At 46.5% G+C, this 26500-nt stretch overlaps 1 protein-coding gene and 1 long non-coding RNA gene across 4 annotated transcripts; one reads left to right on the top strand and one right to left on the bottom strand.

Moving 5' to 3' along the window:
- Positions 1-21967, top strand: E2F6 (E2F transcription factor 6). 2 transcript variants are annotated; one of them, XM_045979629.1, is made up of 7 exons: positions 1-374; positions 9841-9895; positions 13614-13830; positions 15835-15990; positions 17412-17526; positions 20147-20294; positions 20742-21967. In XM_045979629.1, the coding sequence occupies exons 1-7, from the start codon at positions 267-269 to the stop codon at positions 20789-20791; spliced, it is 849 nt and encodes a 282-aa protein (XP_045835585.1). In that variant the 5' UTR covers positions 1-266; the 3' UTR covers positions 20792-21967. The 2 variants fall into 2 exon arrangements, with proteins under 2 accessions (XP_045835585.1, XP_045835586.1); XM_045979630.1 differs by having other exon boundaries at positions 311-374; positions 13690-13830.
- On the bottom strand, positions 16050-26500 carry LOC123925979. 2 transcript variants are annotated; one of them, XR_006815132.1, is made up of 5 exons: positions 25848-26500; positions 24993-25153; positions 22863-23137; positions 22457-22532; positions 16050-16796 (listed from the first exon to the last, which is right to left on the bottom strand). It is a non-coding gene; the product is annotated as an uncharacterized LOC123925979 (long non-coding RNA). The 2 variants fall into 2 exon arrangements; XR_006815131.1 differs by lacking the exon at positions 16050-16796 and having other exon boundaries at positions 22117-22532.

The raw sequence follows: 26500 nt of genomic DNA, 5'->3' as shown, positions 1-26500 counted from the left end.
GCGCATGCGGGAAGATGGCGGGCCTGGCGTACTGAGAGCACTGGGTCACCCTGCACTCTTCCCGTCTGCGTTGTAGCTCCCGAGATCGTGGAGCAGTGCCGCGTTCGTTCGCGAGCCGGCCTAGGCAGTGGCGCCTCCGAGCAGGCTGCGGGCCCGGTTCGTGCTCGGCCCCCGGGACCCGGAGCATTGGGGGCGGTGCCTGGCCGGAGCGGGAGAAGGCGGGAGAGCTCGCGGGGTGCGAGGCGAGGGACGGCTGGCTGGGCAGCATGAGTCAGCAGCGGCCGGCGCGGAAACTGCCCAGTCTGCTGATGGACCCGGCGGAGGAGACGGTGCGCCGTCGGTGCCGCGACCCCATCAATGTGGAGGGCCTGCTGGTAAGCCCCGGGGATGGCATGTGCTGTGAGCGCGGAAGCCCTGGCGCGGCGCGTGCTTGGCCGGGGGCGGCTCTCAGGTCCAGCAGCCTCTTCTCGTTTGCTGGGAAGCCGGACCCACCGCCCTCCGGGTCGTGAGTTTTCTCTGGGCCTGGTTCGGAGCGGGAGCACCCGGTCTCCCTGGCTCTCCAGCTGCAGGTCCTGTGCTCTGAACCAGGCTGATCGGTTTTTCAGTTTAAACCTTCCTGTCTTCGTCTTTCAGCACTTGCTCCCAAATATGTCAGTTTTACTGGCTTTTACCTGGGATTAGGGAGCGCTGTTGGAGAAAATTGCCCAATTTCACATTTTTCTACCCCCTCTGGACCGTCGCTATATCTCTGCAACTTATTTGTGTTTGTCTTCGTCCTCCTCTCCCATTCTCTTACTTGACTTTAGCCATTTAAAACCCCACACTACATTACCCACCCCACGGGCTGCCCATTCAGCAAATCGAGAAAGATCGCGCTCCCTCCCTGCGTAAGGTTAGTTTCCTCTGTTCTTGTTTTAGATTAGATGCAGTATATTCTTCTTGGTTCTCAGAGGCATTGATGAATCCATGATTTTCCATTGCTCCCTGTATTTTCTTTTCTACTGATTTCTTCCATAACAATGAAACATTAAGTTGATATTGCCCCGTCACCATAGTGGTTCAGTGCTCAAAAATAATCTACGAGCATAATCTCAATTAATTCCTGGTAGCAGCCCTGCGAGATTATTATTCTCGTTCTCCATTTGTCAAAATAGATTTGGAAGTGTTAAGTGGCTTGCCAGTGGTTAGATAGTACCTGGAAAAGCCTGGATTTAATTTCACCATGTCTGACCCCTGATGTTAAATTCTGGACTGCTTCAACTGCATCCTAAGTATTTCCTCACCTTAAAAGAGCCTTCCCTTAATACTAGATAGCCTGTCATCTGTATCTCTTCCCTCCAAACTTTTCCAGAAAATTGTTTGCTCTCACTGTGTTCATTGTCATTACATTGCCTGGCGGGGGACCTCCGCTCTCTGCACAGCTCTTCTAACCAAGTTTGCCCACAGCTTGTCAGTTCCATCAGATGTTTCACCCCTTATCTCTAGTTTCCACACGACTGACCACTTGATTTTGTTGGAAACCCACCTTTGAATGGCTTTTTTGGCCATATATACTCGTGGTGCTCCATGTACTCATCTGGTCTCTCCTTGTGCAAACTGCTCTTTCTCTCCGCATTTCTTACGTGTTGGTGTTATTTGGGGTTTTTTTCTACTCGCTCTACACGAGCTTCATGTGGGATGTCATTCGCCACTCTTAGGACTTCTGGTACCGTCTGTGTTGGTAGTCTTAATCTTTGAGGATTTGATAAAAGCCCTGAACTCTCAACTGTGGAAAAACCAGTTAATTTTGCACTTAACATCAGACGATAAACACATCCCTTGAAGTCTTAGATAGTCTTATCTTTTCGGGCAGTTTCAGTTACTGTGTCATAAGTAAGTCCTAGATCTATAAATCCAGCTCAGAGCTTTCCATCTGTCTGCTGAAGTTTCTTAGATTCCCATCCATAATTGAATTCATTATCTTCTTGCCAAAGCAGGCAACAGCTTTGCTATCTCTTATCTTTATAAATGGCACCACACCCACCATATTGCCTAAGCTAGTCACTTGGGCATTATCCTTGCCTTTTCCCTTTTCCAAACCGACCCCCTTTATCCTCCCGATCTAATGAAAATTAATCACCAATACTTGGCACTTCTAACAGTCCTTCAGATTGTTGCAGTGTTTTCCTGCTCCTGGTCTTGCCCCCAGACTTCTAGATACTCTTCACATAGTAACTATCGTAGTCTTTTTTTTTTTATTTTTTTTTATTTATTTGACAGAGAGAAATCACAACTAGGCAGAGAGGCAGGCAGAGAGAGAGGAGGAAGCAGGCTCCCTGCAGAGCAGAGAGCCCGATGTGGGGCTCGATCCCAGGACTCTGGGATCATGACCTGAGCTGAACCCACTTTAACCCACTGAGCCACCCAGGCGCCCCTATCGTAGTCTTTTTAAAGCATATTTCTGACCATGTCATTTGGCTTAAAGAGTCCGTCGCAGTTCCCTATTGCTTTCAGAACATAGTAGAAACTTCTTAATATAATCAGCTTCCTGGATTTATCTTTTTTGGATCTGCTTATAATTGCTAGATTTCCAAACTTCCGTATTTGTTTGGATCCCTTCATATTCATACTCCACCTTCCCCAAAAGCCCTTTTCCTCGTTACCTCCCCTGGTTTTCAGGTCTGGGTGTGTAGGTTCTTTGTCTGAAGCCTTTCGCTGACCTGTCAAGACTAGGTTAGGTACTCCTTTTGTGCTCCTAGAGCACCCTGTGCCTACTTACTCTGTCTGCAGTATGCGGCTCTCAGGTCCCTGAGCGCAGTGACTCTGTCCATGTCGCTGTTAGGTCTGCAGTGGTTTGGTGCCTCTCACAGAAACATCTGGCACGTAGTTATTGGATGACTGAAGTAGGTACTCGTACATGTTTGGATGTGTGTTTATTTTCCTGCTTGTAAAATGGTGATTTAAACTGCCCTCTCAGTGTTTTTTAATTGGCCAGTGACTGGATATTTAATGAAGTGTGTTGCTATGCAAAGACCAGTCCACTGTCTAGTCATATATTTGCCTGAGTGATTGATGTTCCCCCAGGTCAATGGCTTGAAAACTGGAATTCAGAGAAGGGAGGAAGTAGTATTGGTTGCAGGTGGAACTTAGTCTGCACATTGAAAAATGAGGAAAATTTGAATGAGGAGAATGCGGACACCTTGGACAGAGGTCTGTTTCCAAAGGGCTCTTAAAGGAATATGACTCCCCAAAATAGGCAGGTGGAACAAAGAGACATCTGTATAGAGAAACGTTTCACCAACTTAGAAGTAGTGCTTAAGGTTTTAGTCCCTAACACTGACCTAGTATTCTGTCCTTTGCCCTTTAAGATCTCAAATTATAATTTATTTTGCAGTCTTCAGATGTGGGACTTGGAACAGTCGTAAAATAGCTTCCATTGTGCAGACTTGCCTGTCAGGAGCTGCTCGTTCCTGGAGAGCTGCGTGTGTTGAGATCGTACTGATTTTCAGTCTGGCGGCCTCTGTCTTCTCCATGCACTCCCCAGCGGAGATGCAGACAGGCTGGGCATCAAGCCTGAACCAGTGGGGGCACAGAACCAGTTGGACGATTGAAAGGGAAAGTTCTTGGGTAGTCCATTCTTGAGGTTTGTCTACTCCTGAGCTCTCCCTTGGCACCCCTCAAGGGATTTACCAGAGAGTAACCTCCCCGTGAGACTCCTCGAAAGGACTGAAGCCCGTGACAGCTTCCCCAGCGGTGGGTCGTCAGCACGAGAAGCAGCATCTGTGCTGGGCCCGGGCAGGTTAGTCGCGTGGGTATTGGAGGACTACTATCCTCGCGATGCCGGAAAGGTCAACAGTAAGTGTCCTGCACAGGCACCACTTTGAAAAGGCCCCCATTGGCCTATCCTGGGACAATCTGAGCCTCACAACAGATTTTATACTCAGAGAATAAAATAAGCATCCAGGCTCCTCGGATGGAGGTCTTCAAGTACAGCCCGTCCAGCTCCTCCACATCTTCAGACACGTGACACTAAAAAGACCATTATCTGACACCCTCCCCTCCCCGCAGCACAGCCAGCACACACTAGTGCGACAGACCAGACACCTGCTCTAGACATTCCTGTTCCTGAAGCAGGAAGTGGGAGTCACAGGGAAGTAATGGTCCAGAGCAGTTCTGAAAGTCAGCTTGCTACGTGTTAGAAGTTTCTTGGTTAGGTCTCAGGGGACAGTTCTCCCTGCTGCCACATCTGCCCTCTGGGCTGTTGGTTCCACTGTCTTCCTTTCTTCCTCATGAGAGGAAATCCCTATTTGTAACTGAGTAATTTTTTTATCAGCCTGCCTCCTGGCAGTAGACCTTTGGGTATTGAGTAACCTTTTTCAATTTCAACAGTGTCCCCTTTCATCCAGGCTGACAGTGGTTTCGCTGACAACAGTCCCTCGAAAACCGTGTGGACCTTCTGTGAGTTCCTGTCGCGGCTCACTCAGCAGGCAAGCATCCCACCTCTCTTCCGGCTGAACCCTTCTCCGCCTTGGTCTCCTGTTGGAGTGGCTGGTGGACAGGGCCCTGGGGCTTCATCGAGGCCCTGGCGGAGACTTAGAGGGTCTGTGGGGCTCTTCCTTCATCTCCATCGAGGCCTCTTGTGTGACTGCACAGCACTCTGAAGGCAGTGTCTTTGATTCAGCTGAGGTAGTCTCCAGACACTGGGCAGCCACACCCTCACTGTCAGCTGCTTTTTTTTTTTTTCAGTTTTTATTTTTTTGTTTTTAGAAAGAAAGGGTAGAGGAGAGGGGGAGGAAGAGAGGGACTTTCAAGCAGACTCCACACTCAGCGCAGAGCCGGACTTGGGGCTGAGTCTCACGACCCTGGGATCCTGACCTGAGCTGAAATCAAGAGCCGGACGCTTAACCGACTGAGTCACCCGGACGCCCTTCACTATCATCTTTAGATTATGCCTTTGATTTGGTCTTTCTCGGGTGTCATTTCTTAATTTGAGCTTCTGGAGAAGCTGGGAATTTTTTTAAGATTTTATTTGGGAGCGAGCGAGCAGGGGGAGGAGCAGAGGGAGAAGCAGACTCCGCACCAAGTGGGGAGCCCAGTGCGGCGCTCGATCCTGGGACTCTGGGTTCACGACCTGAGCTGAAGGCAGACGCTTAACCGACTGAGCCACTCAGGCGCCTTTAGGCTGGGAATTTTAAAGTCTTTAAATCCTGGCTCCCTTTTGTTTAAAAATCCCTTTCTTAAGTTCTCCCTCACACATTTTACTGTAGGCTGCAGGGAGAAACCAGGTGCCACAGTCAACACTTGGTGTGGAAATCTCAGTTCGGTTACCTGAGCCACGACAGTCGACTTCCCGCATTAACTACAGTCGGCAGTGTTGCCAAGGGTTCTCTCCGAGCACAGCAGACGTCTGCGTTCTTCTGCTTTCTAGTAGCATGATCCTCTCTTGCTTTTGAGCCATCTCTGGAGTGCCCTCAAAAGTCCAGGTTTTGCTTAGCGTTTCTTTAGAAACTGCTGAGTTGGCACAGACTTCTTGGTAATTGTTCGGTGGTCATATAAGGGGACATCCTTGAGGCCCACGCTGAGTTACTTAGGGGTCTGCCGTTTACCCTCAGGGATTTCAAGGGAAGGAATTACGTGTGTATAGAGAAATGATAGAGCAAATGTCGTAAAGCATTAGTACATGGGGGATTTGGATGAAGGGTGTGTAGCAATTCTTAGTGCTGCTTGTGTCCCTTTCATGAAGGCTGAGATTATTTCAAAATAAAAAGAAAGTGGGTACCCTGAGAGGAGCGTGCACAGTCAGTCTCCTTTTGAAAGGGGCCTTGATGGCTCCTCACCTTGAGTGGGAGCTGTCTGTGTTCCATCTCCTGTTTGCACTTGTGGGTTCGTACTGGGGTCTGTACCAGAGTGGAGAGCCTTGTCGGCTTCCCTCCAGGGGTGAGGTGCGCTGCTCTGATCCAAGGGACCTAAATGACACGGGCCAAGTGTATGGATAGCATTTCAGTTACTTTTTTCTTTACTAACGTTTCTGTGAGGAAACATTTATTCTGATTTTTTTTTTTTTTCAGATTTTATTTATTCATTTTAGAGAGAGAGAGAGAGTGAGTGCAGGTGGGGGGTGGAGAGGGAGAAGCAGACTCCCCTGCTGAGCAGGGAGCCCAATGTAGTACTTGATCCCAGGACTCTGAAACCATGACCTGAGCGAAGGCAGATGCCTAACTGACTGAACCACCCAGGCGCTCCCATTTATTCTGATTTTAAAGTCACTTAAAAAGGAGTCTTGTCGGGGCGCCTGGGTGACTCAGTGGTTTAGGTCTCTGCCTTCGGCTCAGGTCATGATCTCAGGGTCCTGGGATCGAGCCCGCATCGGGCTCTCTGCTCAGTGGGGAGCCTGTTTCTCCCTCTCTCTGCCTGCCTCTCTGCCTACTTGTGACCTCTGTCGAATAAATAAATAAAATATTAAAAAAAAAAAAAAAAAAAGGAGTCTTGTCTAGTCCTTTCTACTTCCAGAAAAGCTCCTGGCCTGCTTGTTGAATGCCGTTTACCAAAGTTAGAGTAGCAGGAAGGGCTTGCCAGGTGTCAGGCTGATCTAGCAAGAGGATGCATGTTGTATTAGAGCACGGAAAATGACACTTGATAATCTCTCGGGGGTCTGTACTCATGGTGTACCCAGGAGGGAGTCTCCACCCTGTGTCCTTGTGTCTTAAATACTCACTGTTTCAGAGTTCTGAGTTATTTCACTGTTGAAGTTATCTGCGACAAGACACTATTTCAACTTCCCATGTTAACAAATATTTACCAAGTGCTTGAATGTACCAGGTGCTCGTCTAGTTCAAAATGCAAAATGATAATAGTCTCTTAGGGTCGTATAGGATTTTACAATTGACACAATTTCTTTTTTAATCTTCACAGTAGCTTGGAAAATGGGCAATAAAATGATATCAACACACTATGTTTCAGATAAAGGCCAGGATCTCTCAGTGTCTAGGAAGTCGGATGGCTGATAGTCCCAAACCCCGGTCTTAAGCCAAGAACTATTTTGAATATAAAGGGGATGAATGTGTCATTACTATGGACACTTTGGAAATCTCTGGTATTTGTTCACCCATAGGATTTATATGTACTGGGATGTCTGCCCCGGAGGGGCCAGGATACTGTTGGGACTCTTCCAAAATAAAGAGATCACGTTTTCGTAGTCAAAAGGTAAAAAAAAAAAGGGGGGGGGTGCCCATTTGGACTCTGCTTTCCCGCAGCCCTTGGTGTAGACAGCATGCATTGCGGCTGCATTTACGGCAAAGTGTGTGGGAAAGCAAGCTGTCCTTGCTCCTGTTGTTAACGGCTGATTGTGGTACATCCCCGTGCCAGCCTGTGAATGGCAGCGGTCTCGATAAGAGGATGAGAGAGCGGGGAGTACAGAGCCGAGAAGATGCCCTTCTGGAATATGCAGCGAGCAGATGGCGAAGTGGCCACTTAGGGTACCATTAAGTGCTTGTTTGTAAGCTTTGGCCCTGCTGCTCTAAATTAGGAACAGAAGGCTATTCGCGGCAAAGCACCTATGAACCCTGCTGTAGTTAACCCTTTCTGTGTACTTTTTTTAAGGAACATGTAACAATTTAGGATATTTGTTTATGTGTGTTTCGAATCAGTATGATGAGGATGGATTCTTTCACATTTGAGAATCTTGCTAGTAAACTCTGTCTCCTACAATATTAGTAGAAGGGTTAAATGTAAAAATAACAATGACCGCAGGTCACATTCATCTGACCTTAACAGGACTGCCCTTCAGCGGTTCACTGGTGGTTCCATGTTGGCAAGTCGCTGTTGTTCGGGAGAGCTCGTCAGGCATAGTCCCTGCCCCCAAGACAGGCCTTCCCAACTCTGGTTTCGTACACCCCAGCAGGTCTGCATTTTCCTTTACGTTCTAACAACTAAGCTAATTCTACAGCAGAATTCTATTTCAGTAGAATTATTCCATATCAAGTTAACTTGCTAGTAGATGCTATAATTTTGTCGTAGATGATAGAGAAATCATTGTGCCAAGGATTTGCTGACACCGAGAGAAAGAGCTTCTGAGCTCCCGCCTTGCCTTTAGATGTCCCCACCCCCAGTGCTCTTACTGTATTGCTTCCACACTCACATTCGTAAGCCATGAGTTCGGGCATGTCACTCTCTCGTTCAGGAATCTGTGGTGATTCTCCACTGGTTTTGACAGGAAGGCCAAACTGCTTCGCGTGACTTCCATGATCTCTCTCTTGAGTCTGGTTCAGCATGTCTTTCCAACCTCAGTGTCAAGTTAGCCTTGCCCTGACCACACAGGTGGGTCTTCAAAAGGTGCCACGCCATTTGTATTTTCACGCCTTCGTTCGTTTCATTTCCTGCACTAGGAATCGTATCTTCTTCCTCTTTCTTTCTTTTTTTTTTTTTTAAAGATTCATTTATTTGACAGAGATCACAAGTAGGCAGAGAGAGAGAGAGAGGAGGAAGCAGGCTCCCCGCTAAGCAGAGAGCCCGACGTGGGGCTCGATCCCAGGATCCTGGGATCATGACCTGAGCTGAAGGCAGAGGCTTTAACCCGCTGAGCCACCCAGATGCCCCTCTTCTTCCTCTTTCTTGAAGCTCTCACGGGTTTGGGCAAAATCAGGCTTCTCCTTCAAGGCTCAGCTGGGAATCCCCTTCCCTGGCATCCTGTGATACCCCTCTCTGGGTGCACCTGCAGCACTCCCCTCGATTCTTCTCTTGGAGCTCCTTGTGGAGTTACCCTGTCCTGGGCTACTGCCGGTTTCGGGGCCAGATTTTTCACTTAGGCAAGAGCTGAGCCTGATCAGAGGAGGTGCCTGTCTCTCCAGAGCCTGTCTGGAGGTGCCTGTCGTCGTGCTTTGTTGTAAGCGTGAGGCTAATACAGGTTTCTTTTAACCTAGGTTTTTTTTTTTTTAAGGTTTTATTTATTTTCTGCAAAAATGATTTTTAAATGTATTACAAATGTTTTACTACCAGTTAAGGTAAAGCTTCATAGTGAGATGGTGAGCTCTCCAGAGCCTGTCTGGAGGTGCCTGTCGTCGTGCTTTGTTGTAAGCGTGAGGCTAATACAGGTTTCTTTTAACCTAGGTTTTTTTTTTTTTAAGGTTTTATTTATTTTCTGCAAAAATGATTTTTAAATGTATTACAAATGTTTTACTACCAGTTAAGGTAAAGCTTCATAGTGAGATGGTGAGCGTTGGGAGTGGAGCTGCTTCTTCCTTCCTGGTTGTTTGAAGAATTTAAAAGAAGGTTTTGTGTTTTTTTAATTACTCTAACACCAAAATTTCTAGTTAGGTAGTATGTGTCATTCTCCATGATCAGAAGTGCTGCTGTCTTTCCGTTAATTATAAGGGGAATGCATGCCACCTGTGAAAACTCATGAGCAAATTTTTTAAGAGCCACTTACACTAAAATAGAAGGGGTGAGCATTTGCTGGTTCAGAGGAATCTGCCCCGTCAACTGAGCTTTCCAGAGCCAGAGACAGTGTCCTAATCTTCTTTCTATTCCTTTTTTGTCCTCAGTAGCTGATAGGGATGGTAAATTCGTGTCTGTTCAGCAGACACTTCTCATTTGTATTTCTCGCCCTCCGCTGTCTGTAACTACTCCTCTGTACTCTTGGCCTGGGCGGCGTTAGGAACGTCACTCTGAGTGCTGTCAGTGTGAGCTCCGAGTGGATACAGTGTTCAGGAAGGACTGCCTTTCTCCCAGCTGAAGTATTACCCCAGGGTGGAAAAAAAAAACAACCCTCATGTTATCCAGGAAATGCTTTTCATTTGCTTTTGCTCATTTTGCATTATTGTCTTTAAATTACTAATTTAAATTTCTGTATTTTCTTTTTTCCAGCCATCAAAGATAAGGATTAACTTAGAAGATAATGTACAGTATGTGTCCATGAGAAGTAAGTTGATCCTAAATAGGTTTTAAGTTTTTTAGTTTGAGCTTCATATGATTTAAATGATGTATTTTAAATGTACATAAATTGATGGGAAAGTTAAGTAAATTTAAGTAAACTGAAGAAACTTGAGTAAACGTAAGTAAAAGTTGAGGTTGTGGGCTTAATAATGTACACAAACACCAGCTGATTCTTCGTTGCTTTTAGAAATCATTTTTAAAATGGAGTGGTCTGTGTTTAAGGATATTTTCTCAAAATTCTGGGAGATCATTTACTTGCTGCCATCAGCAGAATTGAAGGCGGTTGACAACAGGCCAAACTGCCTTTGGTCCTCCAGACTTCCTTTGATTCCCTTTGCTCTCTCCCCTTCCTGCCATGGACCAGGGTGCAGAGTCATCGAAAGGAGATGGAGGACCAACTGTTGTGGTTCCCATCCTTCTGGAAGTTGTTACCATAGATAGACCTACCCCTGACTTCCCCTTAATTTGGTCCTAACCACAAGGAATAAACCATGCCTAGATCCATATGTAGATCTTAATATCAGCCCTGAATTTCTCCTTCGCCCCTGCCACAGTCTCACGCATAGCTGGTCCCCAGGTTCGGTCAGTTTTACATTGGACGTGTGTCCTCTGACCGTCACCACCACCCCGCGGTATTGTCTCACACACACTGAGCTTGTACAGTGCGAGCCGTGTTAAGCTCTCTGCGTGGATTATCTCAACAACCTTTAAAATACAAATGTGGGTTATTCCTCGTTTTTTTATAGATGAATAAACTGAGGCCTCAGTCAGGATTCACCCCACACCTCTCAGACTCGAGCCCCTCGTCTCAACCACTGGCTGGGTCTGCTGCGTCCAGTGGGGGCCCTCACGCCCTCTCCAGCTGGCGCGGCGCACAGCCTCCGCAGTAGCTTGTCTGCTTTCAGGCTCTAGCACCCCGCTGCCCGTGGGATTTTCCTAACACAGCCTGGGATTGGGATCTCACTCAACCTAGAATTCTTCCACAATGTTCTATTGCAAATAGAGAAAACCCTGACTCCTCATTTATTTGGTTTTATTTATTTGCATTAAATTTATAAGCCACCTCGTATCCTTAAACGAAACAAGGCAGTAGAGAATGGCTGGACAGAAAGGGCGCTTACAGGTCCTTCCAGCTCCACCGGGCGTCCTGGCCTTCCAGCTGCTGCCCTCACCATCTCTGCCAGCTGTGGGCTCCCTGAACCCACCCATCCTCAACCGCGCCTCTGTCTCATTAAGCCCCTGCCCTCTGTCAGGGAAGCGCTTTCTCACCACCTTTCTGTCCTCGCCCACTCGCCCCCTTCAGGAAGATGTCCTTACTCCCACTGCAGTCAGGTTCCAGCTCTTCTCAGGGAGCTTGGATGCCTCACTTGGCGCTGACCTCAGGACATTGTGATGGCGTTCCTTACTACGTTAGGGAACCTATTTGAAAACCTTTTGAATCATGGTTGCATTCTGTCAGCAACTGTCAGGTTACATGTTTTCAGTTAATACCCTTCTCAAGTCACTTTCTAAAGTGACTAACATGGTGGGAATATCCTTAACCCTGAGCTTGTAAGACCCTGTTGTGTTAGCAGTTAGGGTGATTAGGCATATGCTTTTTCAGGTTAGAATTTCTCTGTTGTAGTCTGCCAAGTTTTTCTGTAGAATGGTGATTTTCTGCTAATTAACCATCATTTTAATTCCTGTTCACTCCTGTTTGATCGTGAAGTGTAGGAGTGGGCTCCCCAGAGAAGACATGTGCGTTATAAAATACGCACTTGTGTTCTTGGAGTAGCCAGCAGTGCGCTTTGAACTAACGTGACACTGTAGAGTTTCTGGGTGCAGGACTTTCCCGATTGAAGGCAAGATGAATATTTCTTTTGACACATGCTCACTGTCATATGCTGTCAAAGTAGAAAAAAGGAGAGATCATATAGCTCACACCAAAAGGACAGCTAGCTTATTTGTAAAATTATTGACTCCACACACCAAACCATAAGAACTTGTTTTTTAATATCAAGTTGGGAAAGGTAAAAGGATTACTAATACCCCATTCAGGCAAACACGTAAACTGAGCCCCTCTCTCATACACTGTGTAAAATTGATAGAAACCCTGCCTGGATAGTAGGTTTAGCAGGACAGCCATTCCTTAAAATACCCTTTTACCGGTCAATTCAAAATCGGGGAACTTAACTAAAGGAAACAGAGATGCACACAAAAATTTAGCTACAGGGAGATTTCCTGAAGTATCGGGCAAAATAGCAAAGTTGGAGACAGTCAAAATTTCCAGTATTGGAGTAAGTTTAGCCAGTATCCATGCAGTTAAAGATTATGCAGCCCTTAAGAATAATGTTGAAATACATTTGTTGGCAAGAGAGGCTGTTCACAGTGTTGAATTAAAGCAGCCTGTTATTTTTGTTTTTAAAAGTTATGTCTACATACTGGGTATTTACTCTAAAGGTACAAACGTAGTGATCCGAAGGGGCACGTGCACCCAAATATTTATAGCAGCACTGTCCACAATAGCCAGACTGTGGGAAGAACCTAGATGTCCATACAGATGAATGGATAAAGAAGATGTCGTATATATACACAATGGAATACTTTGCAGCCATCAAAAGAAATGAAATCTTGCCTTTTGTGACAATGTGGATGGAACTAGAGGGTATTATGCTTAGCGAAATAAGTTAATCGGAGAAAGACAACTATCTTATGATCTCCCTGATATGAGGAAGTTGAGAGGCAGTGTGGGGGGCTTGGGAGGTAGGAAAGGAATAAATGAAACAAGATGGGATTGGGAGGGAGACAAACCGTAAGAGACTCTTAATCTCACAAAACGAACTGAGGGTTGCTAGGGGGAGAGGGTAGGGAGAGGGTAGTGGGGTTATGGACACTGGGGAGGGTATGTGCTATGGTGAGTGCTGTGAAGTGTGTAAACCTGGCGATTCACAGACCTGTACCCCTGGGGCTAATAATGCATTATATGTTAATAAAAAAATTAAAAATTATTAAAATGAAAGTTACATGTACATATTGACACTTATGTATGTCTGTGTCCTGAGGGGACACGGTATGTATGAAAAACCAAAATCATCATAGTGGATGAAGGAGGGAGGGAATTAAAGAGATTCCCCCCCCCTTCGTTTGCTTATCTGTTAATATCGGCTCGTGCATATTTAAAAAAAATAGAGATGCCACTTTCCTCAAGATGCGGTCTAATGTTTGAATAGAAGACTGATTTGAGCTCTTCCAGAAACTTCCAGCAGGGTTACGCTGTGACATGCGTAGGAGCAACTTAAGTGTTAAGAAGAAAAAGACAAGTCTTTGCCTTTGCGTTATAAAGAATTTCTTAACTGGAAGGCCCAATAAGAAATTTAATCTTAAGAACCATTTCTAACCGTATTCCTGAGAGCCGTATGGGTAGAAATGCAAACTCTTGACTCTGGGTTGGATAAGATGCCACGGATTCCTACAGATCCCCACGCCCAGGGGAACTGGCTCATATGTGAGATCCTGTAGCACCAAAGCCTTTGTTTACCTGAGATGGGCTGCTCCATTTTTATCCAGTGTGAGTCGTCTGTTTCGTAAAAATTAGCTGTGATGTGTTCAGTGTGTGGAATTTCTGTAGGTGTCTGTGCCTCCTGAGGAAATAGATTACTTTTCTTAATGAGCTGAGAAAGAAGTGCTATTGAGAATTTTATAAATTTGTTTGTTTTGTTTCCCAGAAGCTCTAAAAGTGAAGAGACCTCGTTTTGATGTATCTCTGGTTTATTTAACTCGAAAATTTATGGATCTTGTCAGATCTGCTCCTGGGGGTATTCTGGACTTAAACAAGGTTGCCACAAAACTGGGAGTGCGGAAACGAAGAGTGTATGACATCACCAATGTCTTAGATGGAATCGCTCTGGTTGAAAAAAAGTCTAAGAACCATATTCGATGGATGTGAGTTGGTTTTGAACTTCTCCTGGCTTCCCCCGCTCCCCTTAAGTGACAACACCATGCTTAAAAACAGACTAGATATCAGCAGGGTTTTGACAGGACAAAACAAAGTAAGAGATGGCTTCTTGTTAGGAAAGGATTCTATAAAAATTTCTCATGTTGTCCCACAAGGTACATATTTTTTCCCTATTTAGGACTAAATGAAAGCCATAGACCTAGAATAGCATTCAGATGTTATGGAAAAGTTGAATGGAATAATGATTAATTTTAGGAGTTTTGCTTTTCGAGATCATAAGAAGGGGATGTCTGATTGTTAGATTTTTTTTTCCCAGTGATGATTGATATCAGGAGGAAATTAGTTGAGGCTGTAAAACAGTGTAACAAACACTTAGAGGCCTCCTGCCCCAGGGGTTGTAATTCATTTTTCTGGGGCAAAGGCAGGAATCTAATCTACATTCTTAATAACCCGAGACGATTATGAGTCAGAAAGGCTATGGATCACACACTATCCTGAGTGTAAAAAACAATCAGTAGACAGTGTCTAAAAGGCCAGTGCTAGGGGCATCTTGGTGACTCATTCACTTAAGTGCCAGCCTCTTGATTTTTGGCTCAGGTCATGATCTCAGGGCGGTGAGATCGAGCTCGGCACCGAGCTTGGAAGCCTCCTTAAGATTCTGTCTCCCCCTCCCCACTCGTGCATGTGCTCTCGCTCGCTCGCTCTTAAAAAAAAAAAGTTGCCAAGGACTTCATGTTTGATTAGGGAGGATTGTGGGGAAAAGATCTTGGGACACAGATGCCGTTACTCTGCCGGTGTGTGTGTGCACGTGTGCGGAGGAAGACGGCTGTTCGTGTGTACAGTAGGCAGGTCTTGTGGGTCAGAAGGAACAATGGCGGCACATACGTACACGTGAATACTTCTCCTTACAGGCAAATGAAAAGTCTACCAACAAAGATGATGAAGTGGCTCCAAATAATGAACTTTGCTGGTAGAGGAAAGTGGTTCCTAAAGAAAGTAATTTCTTTCAATAGTACAGAAATGCAGATTGAATTCTAATTTGAACGTTTGCTAAATAGCATTAACACTTTCAGGGTTAACATCAAATTGCATTCTGAACCAGTAATTGGAACAGATTTGAAAACTAGTAAACCAAAGGTAAAGTGGTCACAGCCTTTTTCTTCTTTATTTTCCATAAAGAAGAAAAAAAAATATTAGTGGCTTGGTTCATAGCATACCAGTATGACATGGTAGGTAATAATAACGAAAACAAAAAGGTGTCTTAAGAGTAATGAATATAATCGTTACATTCACGTAGAACCCAGTAGAATATGCACATGAGGGGAAAACTGCTCAGAATTTTAGCAAAACTATCATTTTAGTCTGTATTCCTTATTTTTCATATGGGACTAAAACATTATAACTTACTAGAAGTCCTGCTATAGATTGTAGAGCTGAGGCTTAACAGTGTTATTGACCGTTGGTCTGTGCTCAGTGAAGTCGGTCAGCTTTCCTTAGTACCCCTAGTTTCCATAGAATTATAATGGTTTGTTGGGTTTTTTCAATCCCTGTGTAAGAGACTAGAAATGCGGGCGCCTGGGTGGCTCAGCGGTTTAAAGCCTCTGCCTTCAGGTCAGGTCAGGACCCCAGGGTCCTGGGATCGAGCCCTGCATCGTCCTCTCTGCTCAGCAGGGAGCCTGCTTCGTCCTCTCTCTCTGCCTGCCTCTCCACCTGCTTGTGATCTCTGTCTGTCAAATAAATAAAATCTTAAAAAAAAAAAAAAGACTAGAAATGGGGACAAAAACCAGTTTATGTATAGGAAGAATCATGGTTGTCTAGAGTAAAAGGAGGTCATGGGTGACATTAAGTACCTCGCTTTGTCTCTCAGTTCATAAAATACCTGATGTCACCGTTTGGAGAAGCCAGTAATCTGACTTGTATCTCTGTAATCTCCTAGATGTTACTGATGGTGAGGTTTTGGTCTCTTGTTTTTTAATACCTTCCTTTTAAAGAGGATCTGATCTTAGCAATTTTGGAGCTGTGCCCCAACAGAAGAAGCTTCAGGAGGAACTTTCTGACTTGTCAGCGATGGAAGATGCTTTGGATGAGTTAATCAAGGATTGCGCTCAGCAGCTGTTTGAGCTAACAGACGACAAAGAAAATGAACGATATCCTTTAACTCTGTCTTTTTTTTAATGTTTTATTTAAATTCAATTTAATTAACATAGGCTGTGTCATTAGTTTCAGAGGTAGAATTTAGTGATGCCTTAGTTACATACAATACCCAGTGCTCATTTTATCAAGTGTCTCCTTAATGCCCATCCCCCAGCTCCCCCCCCAACCCGGCCTCCAGCAACTCGGTTAACTCTGTCGCTTTAAAAAAAATTTCTCCTTCCAAAGCAGGTTATTTTAAATAGTACGGTCAACTTCGGGATTTAAGTAATGTATTCAAAATACAAAATCAGACCGTTGGAAGTTTTAAAAGCAAGTAAAGGTTTAATCGTGTAGCCTCAGACATGCACAAGTAATTGCCTTTTGCTTCTTTATTTATTGTTGGTTCAGGTTAAATGCTGCCTCGTGACCATGTACCAGCATCCATGTTTGCATTGAAAATAAAAATAGTGGCGCGTTCTTGTTTGTTTTCTTAGAATGCTGTAAAGATAGTAACATCTCTCTTGGTGTTTGTGAAATGCAGGTTTTCCTGCATTTGTGACCTAGAGTTTATTTCTGAAACGGCACTTGCGCTGCCGCTCTGGCCCGCGGAGCCTGGTAGAGCAGGCTGCGCCTCTGGGCCCAGCAGGGGAGACCGGTCTTTGGTGGCGATCTTCTGGGTCTCCCGGGTCTCCCGGGCCCATCTTGCTGCCTCTGTGAGCCAACACCGATCCCCAGCGGTTCATGCTTCAGGCTTAAACTCCTCTATTTCCATAATCCGGATACTGGAAGGAAAGTAAATGCTGTCTCTCGACCCAAGAATCTATAAACAAAATGTGTCGGGGAAACCCAGTAAATGACGTGATTGGTAAAATTTCAGGCGGCACCATAAAACAAAATGAAAAAATTCATGTAGTGAGATGGAAAGGCATTTGGTGTGTGAGAAACCCCACGAGGACATGATGGCCATGAAACACTGATTCTCCAAGTTGTCTTCACTCTTTTACAGAATTTTTTTTCCTCCTCGTGTTTTAGGAGGTTGTCATCAACACTGAATATTTTGTCCCCAAAGGTTCTCATAATATGATCTAGCAATGAGTGGGGAATGGGGGCAGGGAGTAAACACCTTCACTGGAGTTGTTTTGTGTGCGTTATTACTATTTTTCTCCAGATACTGTAATAATCATGACGCTAGAGTTTAAAAGGCTGCTTCAAGTTACAAATATTGTGAAACACTTTGTAAAATCGTAGGAATTGTTGATGAAATAGCAATAATTATATATGAATTAATTTTTTACCAATTGCTTTCCTTAATTGTGAGCTTGTATCCCGTAAAAACTACAGGGATTCTAAGGTTACACTTGTATGCATATATTATAAGAGAGAAATTATCTCCTCAGTAAGTAGCATTCTGCTTAGACCCTTGACTGATGTTTACGCTAGCGTATGTGACGTATCAGGATATCCACAGCATCCAAGCCTTCCACGAACAGATTGTTATTGCCGTGAAAGCTCCGGCAGAAACCAGATTGGATGTTCCAGCTCCCAGAGAAGTAGGTATCCCTGCGTTTCTAAGAGGATTTTTTAAAAGTGGGAGGCAGGTCAGCGGCTTAGGCTGTGCTCTGTCCCAGTCCTCATAACTGCGTCACTCGGTCACCACCACGTGCATGTTAGCTCCCTGCCTGATACCGCTTCAGGCACTTGACCATTTTAACTTGTTTCAAATACAGAGCCAATGGACTAGTCACAATCCTTATCCTCTTAAAGGGGAGGAGTCGGAAGCGCAGAGAAAGATAGCTTTCTCGTGATCACACAGTAAGTGAAGCCCCAGAATTCAAACCCAGAGAGCGTGGCTTCAGAGTTTGTGTTTAACCGTCGTACCGTACCCGTGCCGCGCTCGATAGCACACCGTAGTGCCTCTTAGAGGACTCCCCAAGGATTGGCCTCGTGGTTGAAGTTCCAGAAGCTCAGTGTGCTGTCAGCGAGGGCTCTGGGGAATCGACCCCAACCACGCCCATCAGAGATTAAGGAATAAACTAGAACATTACCCGGTATGTTCAAAATAAGAAGTCAGATTGCTGTGCGAATGAAAATACTCACACCAGCTGCCCGCTGCTAGCACACTCTTGCCCTTGCAGGAAGGTTTGTATTGAAAGAGAATTGTCCTCAGAAGGTTGCTTGGTAAGGATGGAATCAGAACCAAGGAATGTGGCCATTCTTGGGACAGATCATGAAGTGGTGACAGGCTGATAGACCCATCGGTGTCCTCTGCATTGCTGTAGGGCCCCCCTCCCTCAGTGAGGAGTATTCGCCCCTCGTCTCTCCTTTCTATCCTTTACCTGCAGCGCACCACTGTCCCAGTGAGCTCCCGTGTTGGTGATTCACAGTGCGTTATAGATCAGTTAAGGGACAGCTTTTAATCCAGTCACACTCGAGTTCTGACTTCTGGGTGACGTTTCCTCGTTATTTTATGTAGATTTGGATATATCCCAAGTTTCCTAAGTAACTGTTATACTTGATAGAAGTCGTTTGAGAGATGTTTAAACTTTTTCTTTTTTTTTTAAATAATTAACCACTAATCTTCCAACACATCCTCACTTGGGGATGCCAGTGGCGGCCCATGCTGCGGTGACTGATGGGGTTCTGGGTTCCCCTTGTGCTGTGAGCTGCTTCAGGCTGTAGTTGCTAAGTTCTGCTGAGTTTGTGGATCATGCTCAAGACAGTCCAGTTCAAGGCCAATGAACATTGGCCCTCTGGGCAGCCGTTCTCAGCCGTAAGTAAGTGGGAGTGGTAGACAGGCACATGGTGTTCAGGGGCGTCCTGCCCCCACAGAGGTCCAGGGTGAGATCTGGGAAGCTTGAGCCAGGGTGGCTGGACTGGCCTCAGGTCAAATCTGGCTGGCTAGATTTTTAGATACAGTCTCACTGGCACACAGCCACATGTCCTTCTATTTAGACATTGTGTCTGGCTGCTTTTCTCTCTGTAATGGCAGAATTATGTGGTGACAGGGATGGTCTGGCCCACAAAGCCAAAAATGTCTACTGTCTCACCCTTTACGGAAAAGGCTGGCCAGCTCTGATTTGGCGGAATAGGAAGTCCCCAGTTGGCTGCCAGTTCTGAGCACCGTAAGGGTTTGTTTCGTGTGGAGATAAGTCTTGGGTTGTGTAAGCTGTGCCGTTCAAGCCAGACCTGGCCCGGCAGTCCAGAACCTGAGCGTGGATGCTCCTTCTCCGGCCTGCATATCTGGTCCTGGGAAGCCACAGAGAAGGTGACATGAGGTTTTGAGACCTTCCGATAAGCTGCGTCTCCTGGAGCCCTGTTGGGAGATCCCAGTGAGATGTGGGGAGCAGGGATGGGGGACATGGCGTCTGTACCTTGCCCGGCCTCACCGCGCGGAAGTGCAGAGAACAGACTGTGATACCTGAACCCTCCTCTAGTCAGAGAAACAAAGGAATCATTTATAACTAGAACTGTTCCTTGAGAATTTAGCATACATTGGTTCATTCCCAGGTTTCAGCGCACGTGCACGCACACACAGACTGTGTGTGATCCTGATATCTTACAGAAAGTAAATATTTTAATTTTGAGTAAATTTAAAGCTTCAAAGCCAAAAGACGTGAATAATTAAAATTAATAGTTCTTTATATGCAATTTTTCTGAGTATTTTTACGTTGCTGAGGTGTGTTTTGTCTGGATCCCATCATCTGGCTTTTTCACGCGGACAGAGACCTGCCTGCCCATTACTGTGGTACCTCTTCAGTGTTTCGAAGAGCTAAACACACCCTTAACCATTTGAGAGACTATGGGGGGTTTTAGACTTCTTGGTCATCCAAACACCAATTTTGGACTCTCAAGTACAGCCTCCTAGAAGGGGTCAAGTCCTTGAGAAAGGCAGGCCCTCCCATATGGAGGTGTTCACCATGTAACCCAGAGGGTAACCCAGGACCCGGGGCTGTGCCGTGAGTTGGCCAGCAGCTCAGTGGCCAAAGCCGGAGTGATGAAAGCCAAGTACATGATTCTCAGGTACACGATAGAAAACCACCTGAACTTAATTTCAGACATAGCCCCCTTGAATTGAAACTTTGGCAGTTCTAGTAAGGGAAACAATGTTACTGACGAATTCTCGAATTCTTTTGTGTCTTTTTTTATGCTATTTTATGTGTCTTTTGCCAGGACTCGATCACAGTCCACATAAGAAGCACCAGAGGCCCCATCGACGTGTATTTATGTGAAGTGGAGCAGGGCCACTCGGGCAGTAAAGTGTCCGAAGCGGCGGGCACCTCTTCATCTAAAGACAGACCTCCGGAGCGCCCCGACAAAGGTAATTGTACCATCTGGTCATCAGGAATGTTCAAGGGTCTACTGGTCTTTCGAGATACAGATAGATAGAGGCTCTGCGGCCTTACAGGTATTTTTATACTTTCTAGCCACAAAATTGAGTTAAAGAATGACTAGGTCATTCTTAACTACAGTTTGGACTATTTCTAAGAATTTAATAGTTCGATTCCATGTAGTTTTGATCTCAGAAATGGAGAATTACAGTGGGTGCCGAAGTGGTGCCGCTGGTGTGGTGTCCGGGTGGAGAAGGCCGTGCCGGAGTCCGTGTCTTCTCGGGAGACTTCCAGCAGCCTCTGCCCTCAGCATCTCGGTATGGCTCTTGACCAGGGTCTTCAGCCTTTCTTTTAAGCGCTTGAATCCCATGTTCTGTATCTGTCGACCTCTCAAACCCTCACTCAGGAGAATCTCCTTCGTGTTTGTTGTTTTGCAGAAGAAAATCCTCCACAGCAAAGTGAGGAATTGCTGGAAGTGAGCTCCTGAGAGCATTTTGAATTCGCGGGCTGAGTCCTTGGGGAACGTCCTGTGGGGGTGAATTCTGCATCAGATTTGATTCTCAGCAATAAAGCATCCATGACATTCTCTGGTCCTGTCAGCAGCATCAAGGCCAGTAGTGGCTTTGAGAAGCCCACTACTTTGATTACTGGATAATTATGGTTTCTGCATTTGAAGAAAACTCTTTTTATAATTATTCACTGCATCCTGTCCGTGAAATGGACATCTTGCCTACTGAAATGACCTCACCACGGAGAGAATCACGGAGACAGACGGTCAGGCCCGAAGCGGACAGTGCTTCGCAGACTCTGCCCTTTCCTTCGAGGATCACGTGTCGTCATCACAAAAGGAATCGCCTTGCGCGGGTTCGCGTCTGCAGTTAGCCGTGAGACGTCGGGCGGCTGTGCGCAGGCGTCTGAATGTGCTGCCTTTGTGCATATCTGTGTAATGTTTAGATTACTTACGCAATATGTTAGAGTCAAACTTGTCACCCTTGTACAGCCAAAATGATGTATATATGAAAGTAACAAATTCTCTAATTTCTGTGGTATCTATAACTTATTAGAATCCTCTGAATGGGGGTTAGAGGAAAGTTTTTTCCAAACTTCTACATGTAGAAGTATCATAAATATGCTATACATTTAAAGTTCATGGATTTAATTAAAGTATTTCAATGTGGTTCCCAGTGCTGAAATTGAAATCTGATACTTCTTGATTTCAAGCTCCCTACAGGGTTATTGTGTCCGAGCGGACTGGCACCACGCCCTACAGCTTTAGGGACGAGTATGGAAATACTGTCAGGTAATGGCTTAATTCAGTGCAAGACATGAATTTAATCATGATGAAAATTGGAAACTATTTTAACCTTTTTGCAGGCAGATTTTGTAATGTGTTTCTGTATACAGCCTTGCTTTTCAATCAAAGGGGTTTGCTTTTTATGAGTTAGTTGTACCCTGCCCTCTCTCCAGCTCTGATCCCACATTTCCAAGTACCTAGCGCTCTCTACCTCATGGGTAAGTCACGTACCACTCTGTGCCTCAGTTTACTCAGTAGTTCACCGTTAGACTGTGAGCTCCTTGAGGGACTTTGTCTTAAACATTGTGATACCCAGCGCCTTGCACCAAGCCTGGCACATCAGAAGTGCTCAATAAATATTTGAACAAATCCTCGAGTGAGTGAGTGAGTGAATTATAAAACCGGACTCACAATACTTGGCTTGTCTACTTCTAGGATTCTCGTCAGCATAATTCTGGTTCAGATTTTGAGCTTTTCTTGTTTTCCGAGAGAGATTTAAAGCAACTTCAAACTAAGGCCATGTTTAAAAAGATTTTTAAAAGGAATCAAAAATCACAATCCTGAAAAATACTGCTAAGTGTCTAGGGTTTGTTTACTCCGTGTTCTGCAGGGGAGGTTTCAGATGGCCACTCGTACGCCATGGCCGAACCCGTAAGAGGAGGTGAGCCCAGCTAACGGGCGGGTAAGCCGGAGAAGACGAGAGGCCCGTGACCTTTAGGCTTCCAGGAAGATACAGATGAAAAAGCCTTCCCTGAACAGGAATAACGGGCCGGGAGAAAAGAAGGCAGTGCCCAAGCCAGCAAAGGCAGCATTGCCAAAAGTGCCTGCGTCGCTTCTGGGCAGCAGCTGGTTCCTTACCTGCGTCACGTGACAGCTGTTCCACAGATTGTTGTGAAGGTGAAAGGAGATCAGGGAAGCGAAGGTCCTTGGTCACCTGGAGACACATCCTATAAATGAACTCTCTGTTTGGGTGTTTGGTCTCTCACTGCTACAACCACTAAAGCAAGCGCGCTCCCATCTTGCTCGGCGGCCCTTCCTCCCAGACCCGGCTCAGCACGGCTGCCCGTCTCCCTGTGTGCCCAGCGCTGCCCGACTGCCTGCCACCCAGCCCTGCTCAGAAGCCTGAGTGTCCCCTCTGTCCTTGAGGCCAACATCCCGACTCTCCGACCCTGGGCCGGCCCTGCCCTAGCTTCCAAGCTTGTTAACTTGCCCAACGAGCCCCTACCCATACCAAACAGGCCCGCTTGCCGCGCCCAAGACGCACCGCGCACTTTGGCATCCCGGTGCCTCTGCTCCAAAGCTTCAGCCTAGAATTGTCTTCCTCTTGTCCGTTTTCAGGATTCCGTCTTCATTCCGGACCTGGCTGAAAGCCCTCCTTCCACTTTCCTGCCGTCGTGCCGCGGGCAGTCCCCGGCGCTGGGTGGCCGCCGTCCTCGATTGCCGTTAGGTTCTCCCGCCGGGCTTGCGTGCCCTCGGGTGGAGGGACTCCAACGCGTCTGTGCTGCTCGCGCTTCTCTGCAGTTCTCTACTGTGTTTTTGCTGGTTGGTAAGAAAAGTGACCCGATTTCATTCCACCCAACACCCAAGAATTTAAAAACAAACCCTGATTTTGCAAAAACACAGACCAACAAACTGAATTTTCACTGGAAGAAAAAAGTTATAATTTTACTAATTTTGCATTTTGTTCAAGGTTACGGCTCATTCGCCCAACTCTCCCTTGCCCCAGGAGACGAATGTCCTTGTGGTGTGAGCGCACTGTTTTTGAGATCAGGACTTGAAATGTGACGCCGTTATGAGCCCTTTTGGACCTGGGCTTTGGTCCCAGGGACACGCGTGGGCTGCTATCGCGTTCGATGCTGGAGGTCACACAAGTAAACGGCCGCACCGCTGAAGGCTTGAGGACCTGAACACAGGACCAGCGCTTCTCTTGGGAGCGTGAACGGTAAGTCATGTCTCAAAACCTCAGAAATCTGCTACTTGATTATCTCCCAAAATTAAAAATGGAAACCAGAATAAAGCCACCTAGGTCATTAAAAGCGAGTCCCATGTCACAATGCGCGTTGACTGTTGAATGCCACCCCCCGTTGGCTTACCCGCTCCTGCGGACCCTGCGGCCAAGGATGAGGGGGTGCCCTCTGGCTCTGTCACTTGCTCGGACCACTGGGACAGAGCTGGCAGCTTGTTCACCCAAGGCCCCGTTGTCCTCACAGGTGGACAGGGCTGCTTGGGTGGCCTTTAGAGGATGGGGATGCTCAGAGAAAGGGGGTTATGCAGGGAGATGGTAGAGAACAGAGTGAAAAATGAAGGAGAGAAGGAAGGCTTTTGAGGAGAATGGCATTGGCGTCAGGAACTTTCAATTGAAGTAGGACTCTTGGCTTCTCTCCTTCATTCATCTCTTTAGAGGAAAAGCAGTGGCTTCTCTGACAGCGAGTCTGGAAAATGGAACTGGGCATGAAAGGCTCAGTTTCCCCCGGATTTCCTCTCCCTCCTGTGGAAGTGGGCACCTTGTCTCCCCCCAGTGCAGCCGTGCGGTGGCTATGGCAATAGTTCTAAACGGGGAGGGGGGACATTCCCTGGGAGACATTTGGCAGTGTCTGGGAATACTTTTTTTGATCTATAAAGTTTATCTTGGGGGCACCTGGGTGGTCCAGTCATTCAAGAGTCTGACTCTTGATTTTGGCTCAGGTCATGATTTCACGGTTGTGGGATCAAGCCCTATGTCCTGCTCCGAGCTCCATGGAGAGTCTGCTTGGGATTCTCTCCGTCTCCTTCTGTCCTACCCCCCACTCATGCACGTGCTCTCTTTCTCTCTCTAAAATAAATCTTAAAATAATTTTAAAAGTCAAGAAAAAAATAAAGTTCATCTTTTTGAAAAGTTCCAAAGCTACTGTGCACTGAACATAGGAAATTTAGGAAATTAGATAAACTGCTTGCTTAGTCCCATTATTTAACCTGGTGGTTAGTTTGTTAAAGTTCTATATTGGTTTGAGAGTGATTGGTGGTGATGAAAAACTGCCCAGAATGATGAGTCATGAGATACCTGAGCTGTAGAAGGATACCACGGTCCCGAAAAGACCAATGTGTATCTTTTTTTTTTTTTTTAAGATTTTATTTATTTATTTGACAGACGGAGATCACAAGTAGGCAGAGAGGCAGGCAGAGAGAAAGAGGAGGAAGCAGGTTCCCTGCTGAGCTGAGAGCCCGACACGGGGCTCCATCCCAGGACCCTGGGATCATGACCGGAGCCAAGGGCAAAGGCTTTCACCCACTGAGCCACCCAGGCGCCCACCAGTGTGTATCTTTTAGAAATGAGCCAAATGTGAATACACGTAACCACTGCCATCAAGCACTGTGAACGGAAGACAGTTGCTTATCGTCAGCACAACTAACTCACCATTGCTGGCTGCTGGTGTCCTCGAGTCCCACTCGGGGTTACCGAATGACTGCCATCTAGTGGAGAATCAACCATCGCTCAGATTTCTTCACTTGATTTCAATTAAGCAGATGCTGCTGCAGAATGGCTTTGACTTCACGAGGAATTTTTCAGGTCCCATTCTGGTTGAGAAAGTGAACACGATACTGATTTTTATGCATTAACATTTAAATAGAATAGCTTGGAAGGAAGAAATTTACCAGCTGCTAACTTAAGAAATTGGCATGATATCTGAGCTACGTCCATTTTTCTGTCCTTGTTAGAATCGAGTCTGCAGAGATCTTGCTTGTCCTGCTGCTCCTCAGAACATCACAGTGGGGGCGCCTGGGTGGCTCAGTGCGTTAAAGCCTCTGCCTTTGGCTCAGGTCATGATCCTAGGGTCCTGGAATCGAGCCCCACATCCAGCTCTCTGCTCAGTGGGGAACCTGTTTCCCCCTCTCTCTCTGCCTGCCTCTCTGCCTGCTTGTGATCTCTGTCTGTCAAATAAATAAATGAAATCTTAAAAAAAAAAAAAAAAAGAACATCACATTGGTCCATGACATTGACCTGTTGACCAAGGAAGCAGCACACAGCTCACGTGTAAGGCATACGTGTGCCGAAGGTGGTAGACAGACCAGCTCTTGATACCAAGTACCGTCAGGCAGGGTCCTGTAAGAAAACCAGGATGGGTTTTGTTGTCAGCTACAACAGAGGTGAGTTAGTACAAGAAGGCTGAAGGAACAAAAAGGGGACATTGAGGTAGCAAATATCTACGGCAGTCAGAACAAGGAAGAAAGCCTCCCCCCCCCCCCCACCCCGCACTCTCCATTCTCTTACCATTGCTTCTTCTCCGAGCCCAGCCAGCCAGCAGGGGATACAGGAAATGGAGTTTGCAGAGCCCAGCCCCAGCACAACAGGACAGAATGGGAGGGCGGGCCTGGATCTGGGAGAGTAAACACCCAGCGGAACCCGGAGCCGCCCCGGCCGTGCCCTCTGCCAACTCCGGCGTTAGGCCAGCGGTCCCGTTTGCTTCTCTGTAGCTTCGTTGTTGGCATCTCTGTAGCTCACAGAGGCTGTGCTGCTGGGTCGGCGTCTGACTCCGAGACGATCCTAAGTCCAAGCGGACGCTCGTGCAGGAGATGTTTCCGAGATGTGCACTCGGTGGGTGTGTTTTGTAGTGTGCTTTGACCTGTGTGAGTCCGAGCCGACCCCACAGCGGGCTCATCTCGCTCATCTTCACCATCCTTTCCTGTGATCAGGACCAGAATTTGCTGCAGTGATGTCTGGCTCCCTTACCTGCTGTTTGTGCCTCTCGTCAGGGTCCAGACTGCAGAGGGAGGGCTCTTCCCTAGCTCTTTCTCCAGGCAGCCTGGCACTGTGCGGACGGACGAAGCCCTGGCAGCCCATTTACAACCTGGGAGCGGTGTCTGCAAAGGTGGCCGCCCCCGCCGTTCACCCGGCCCTGGAATTTGGGGCGGACGGTGCAGCCC

This window comes from Meles meles, chromosome 15 (genome assembly GCF_922984935.1).
Source record: "Meles meles chromosome 15, mMelMel3.1 paternal haplotype, whole genome shotgun sequence".
Taxonomy (NCBI): Eukaryota; Metazoa; Chordata; class Mammalia; order Carnivora; family Mustelidae; genus Meles; species Meles meles.
Note: the sequence above shows the minus strand (reverse complement) of the source record. Positions and strands in the feature narration are given on the sequence as shown.

Excerpts from the sequence above, each read along its gene's own strand:
- E2F6 (XM_045979629.1), top strand. The coding sequence starts at position 267 with ATGAGTCAGCAGCGGCCGGCGCGGAAACTGCCCAGTCTGCTGATGGAC. Across the intron at positions 9,896-13,613 it reads ACAGTATGTGTCCATGAGAA|AAGCTCTAAAAGTGAAGAGA; the intron begins GTAAGTTGATCC and ends TTTGTTTCCCAG. Across the intron at positions 17,527-20,146 it reads ATGTTCCAGCTCCCAGAGAA|GACTCGATCACAGTCCACAT; the intron begins GTAGGTATCCCT and ends GTCTTTTGCCAG.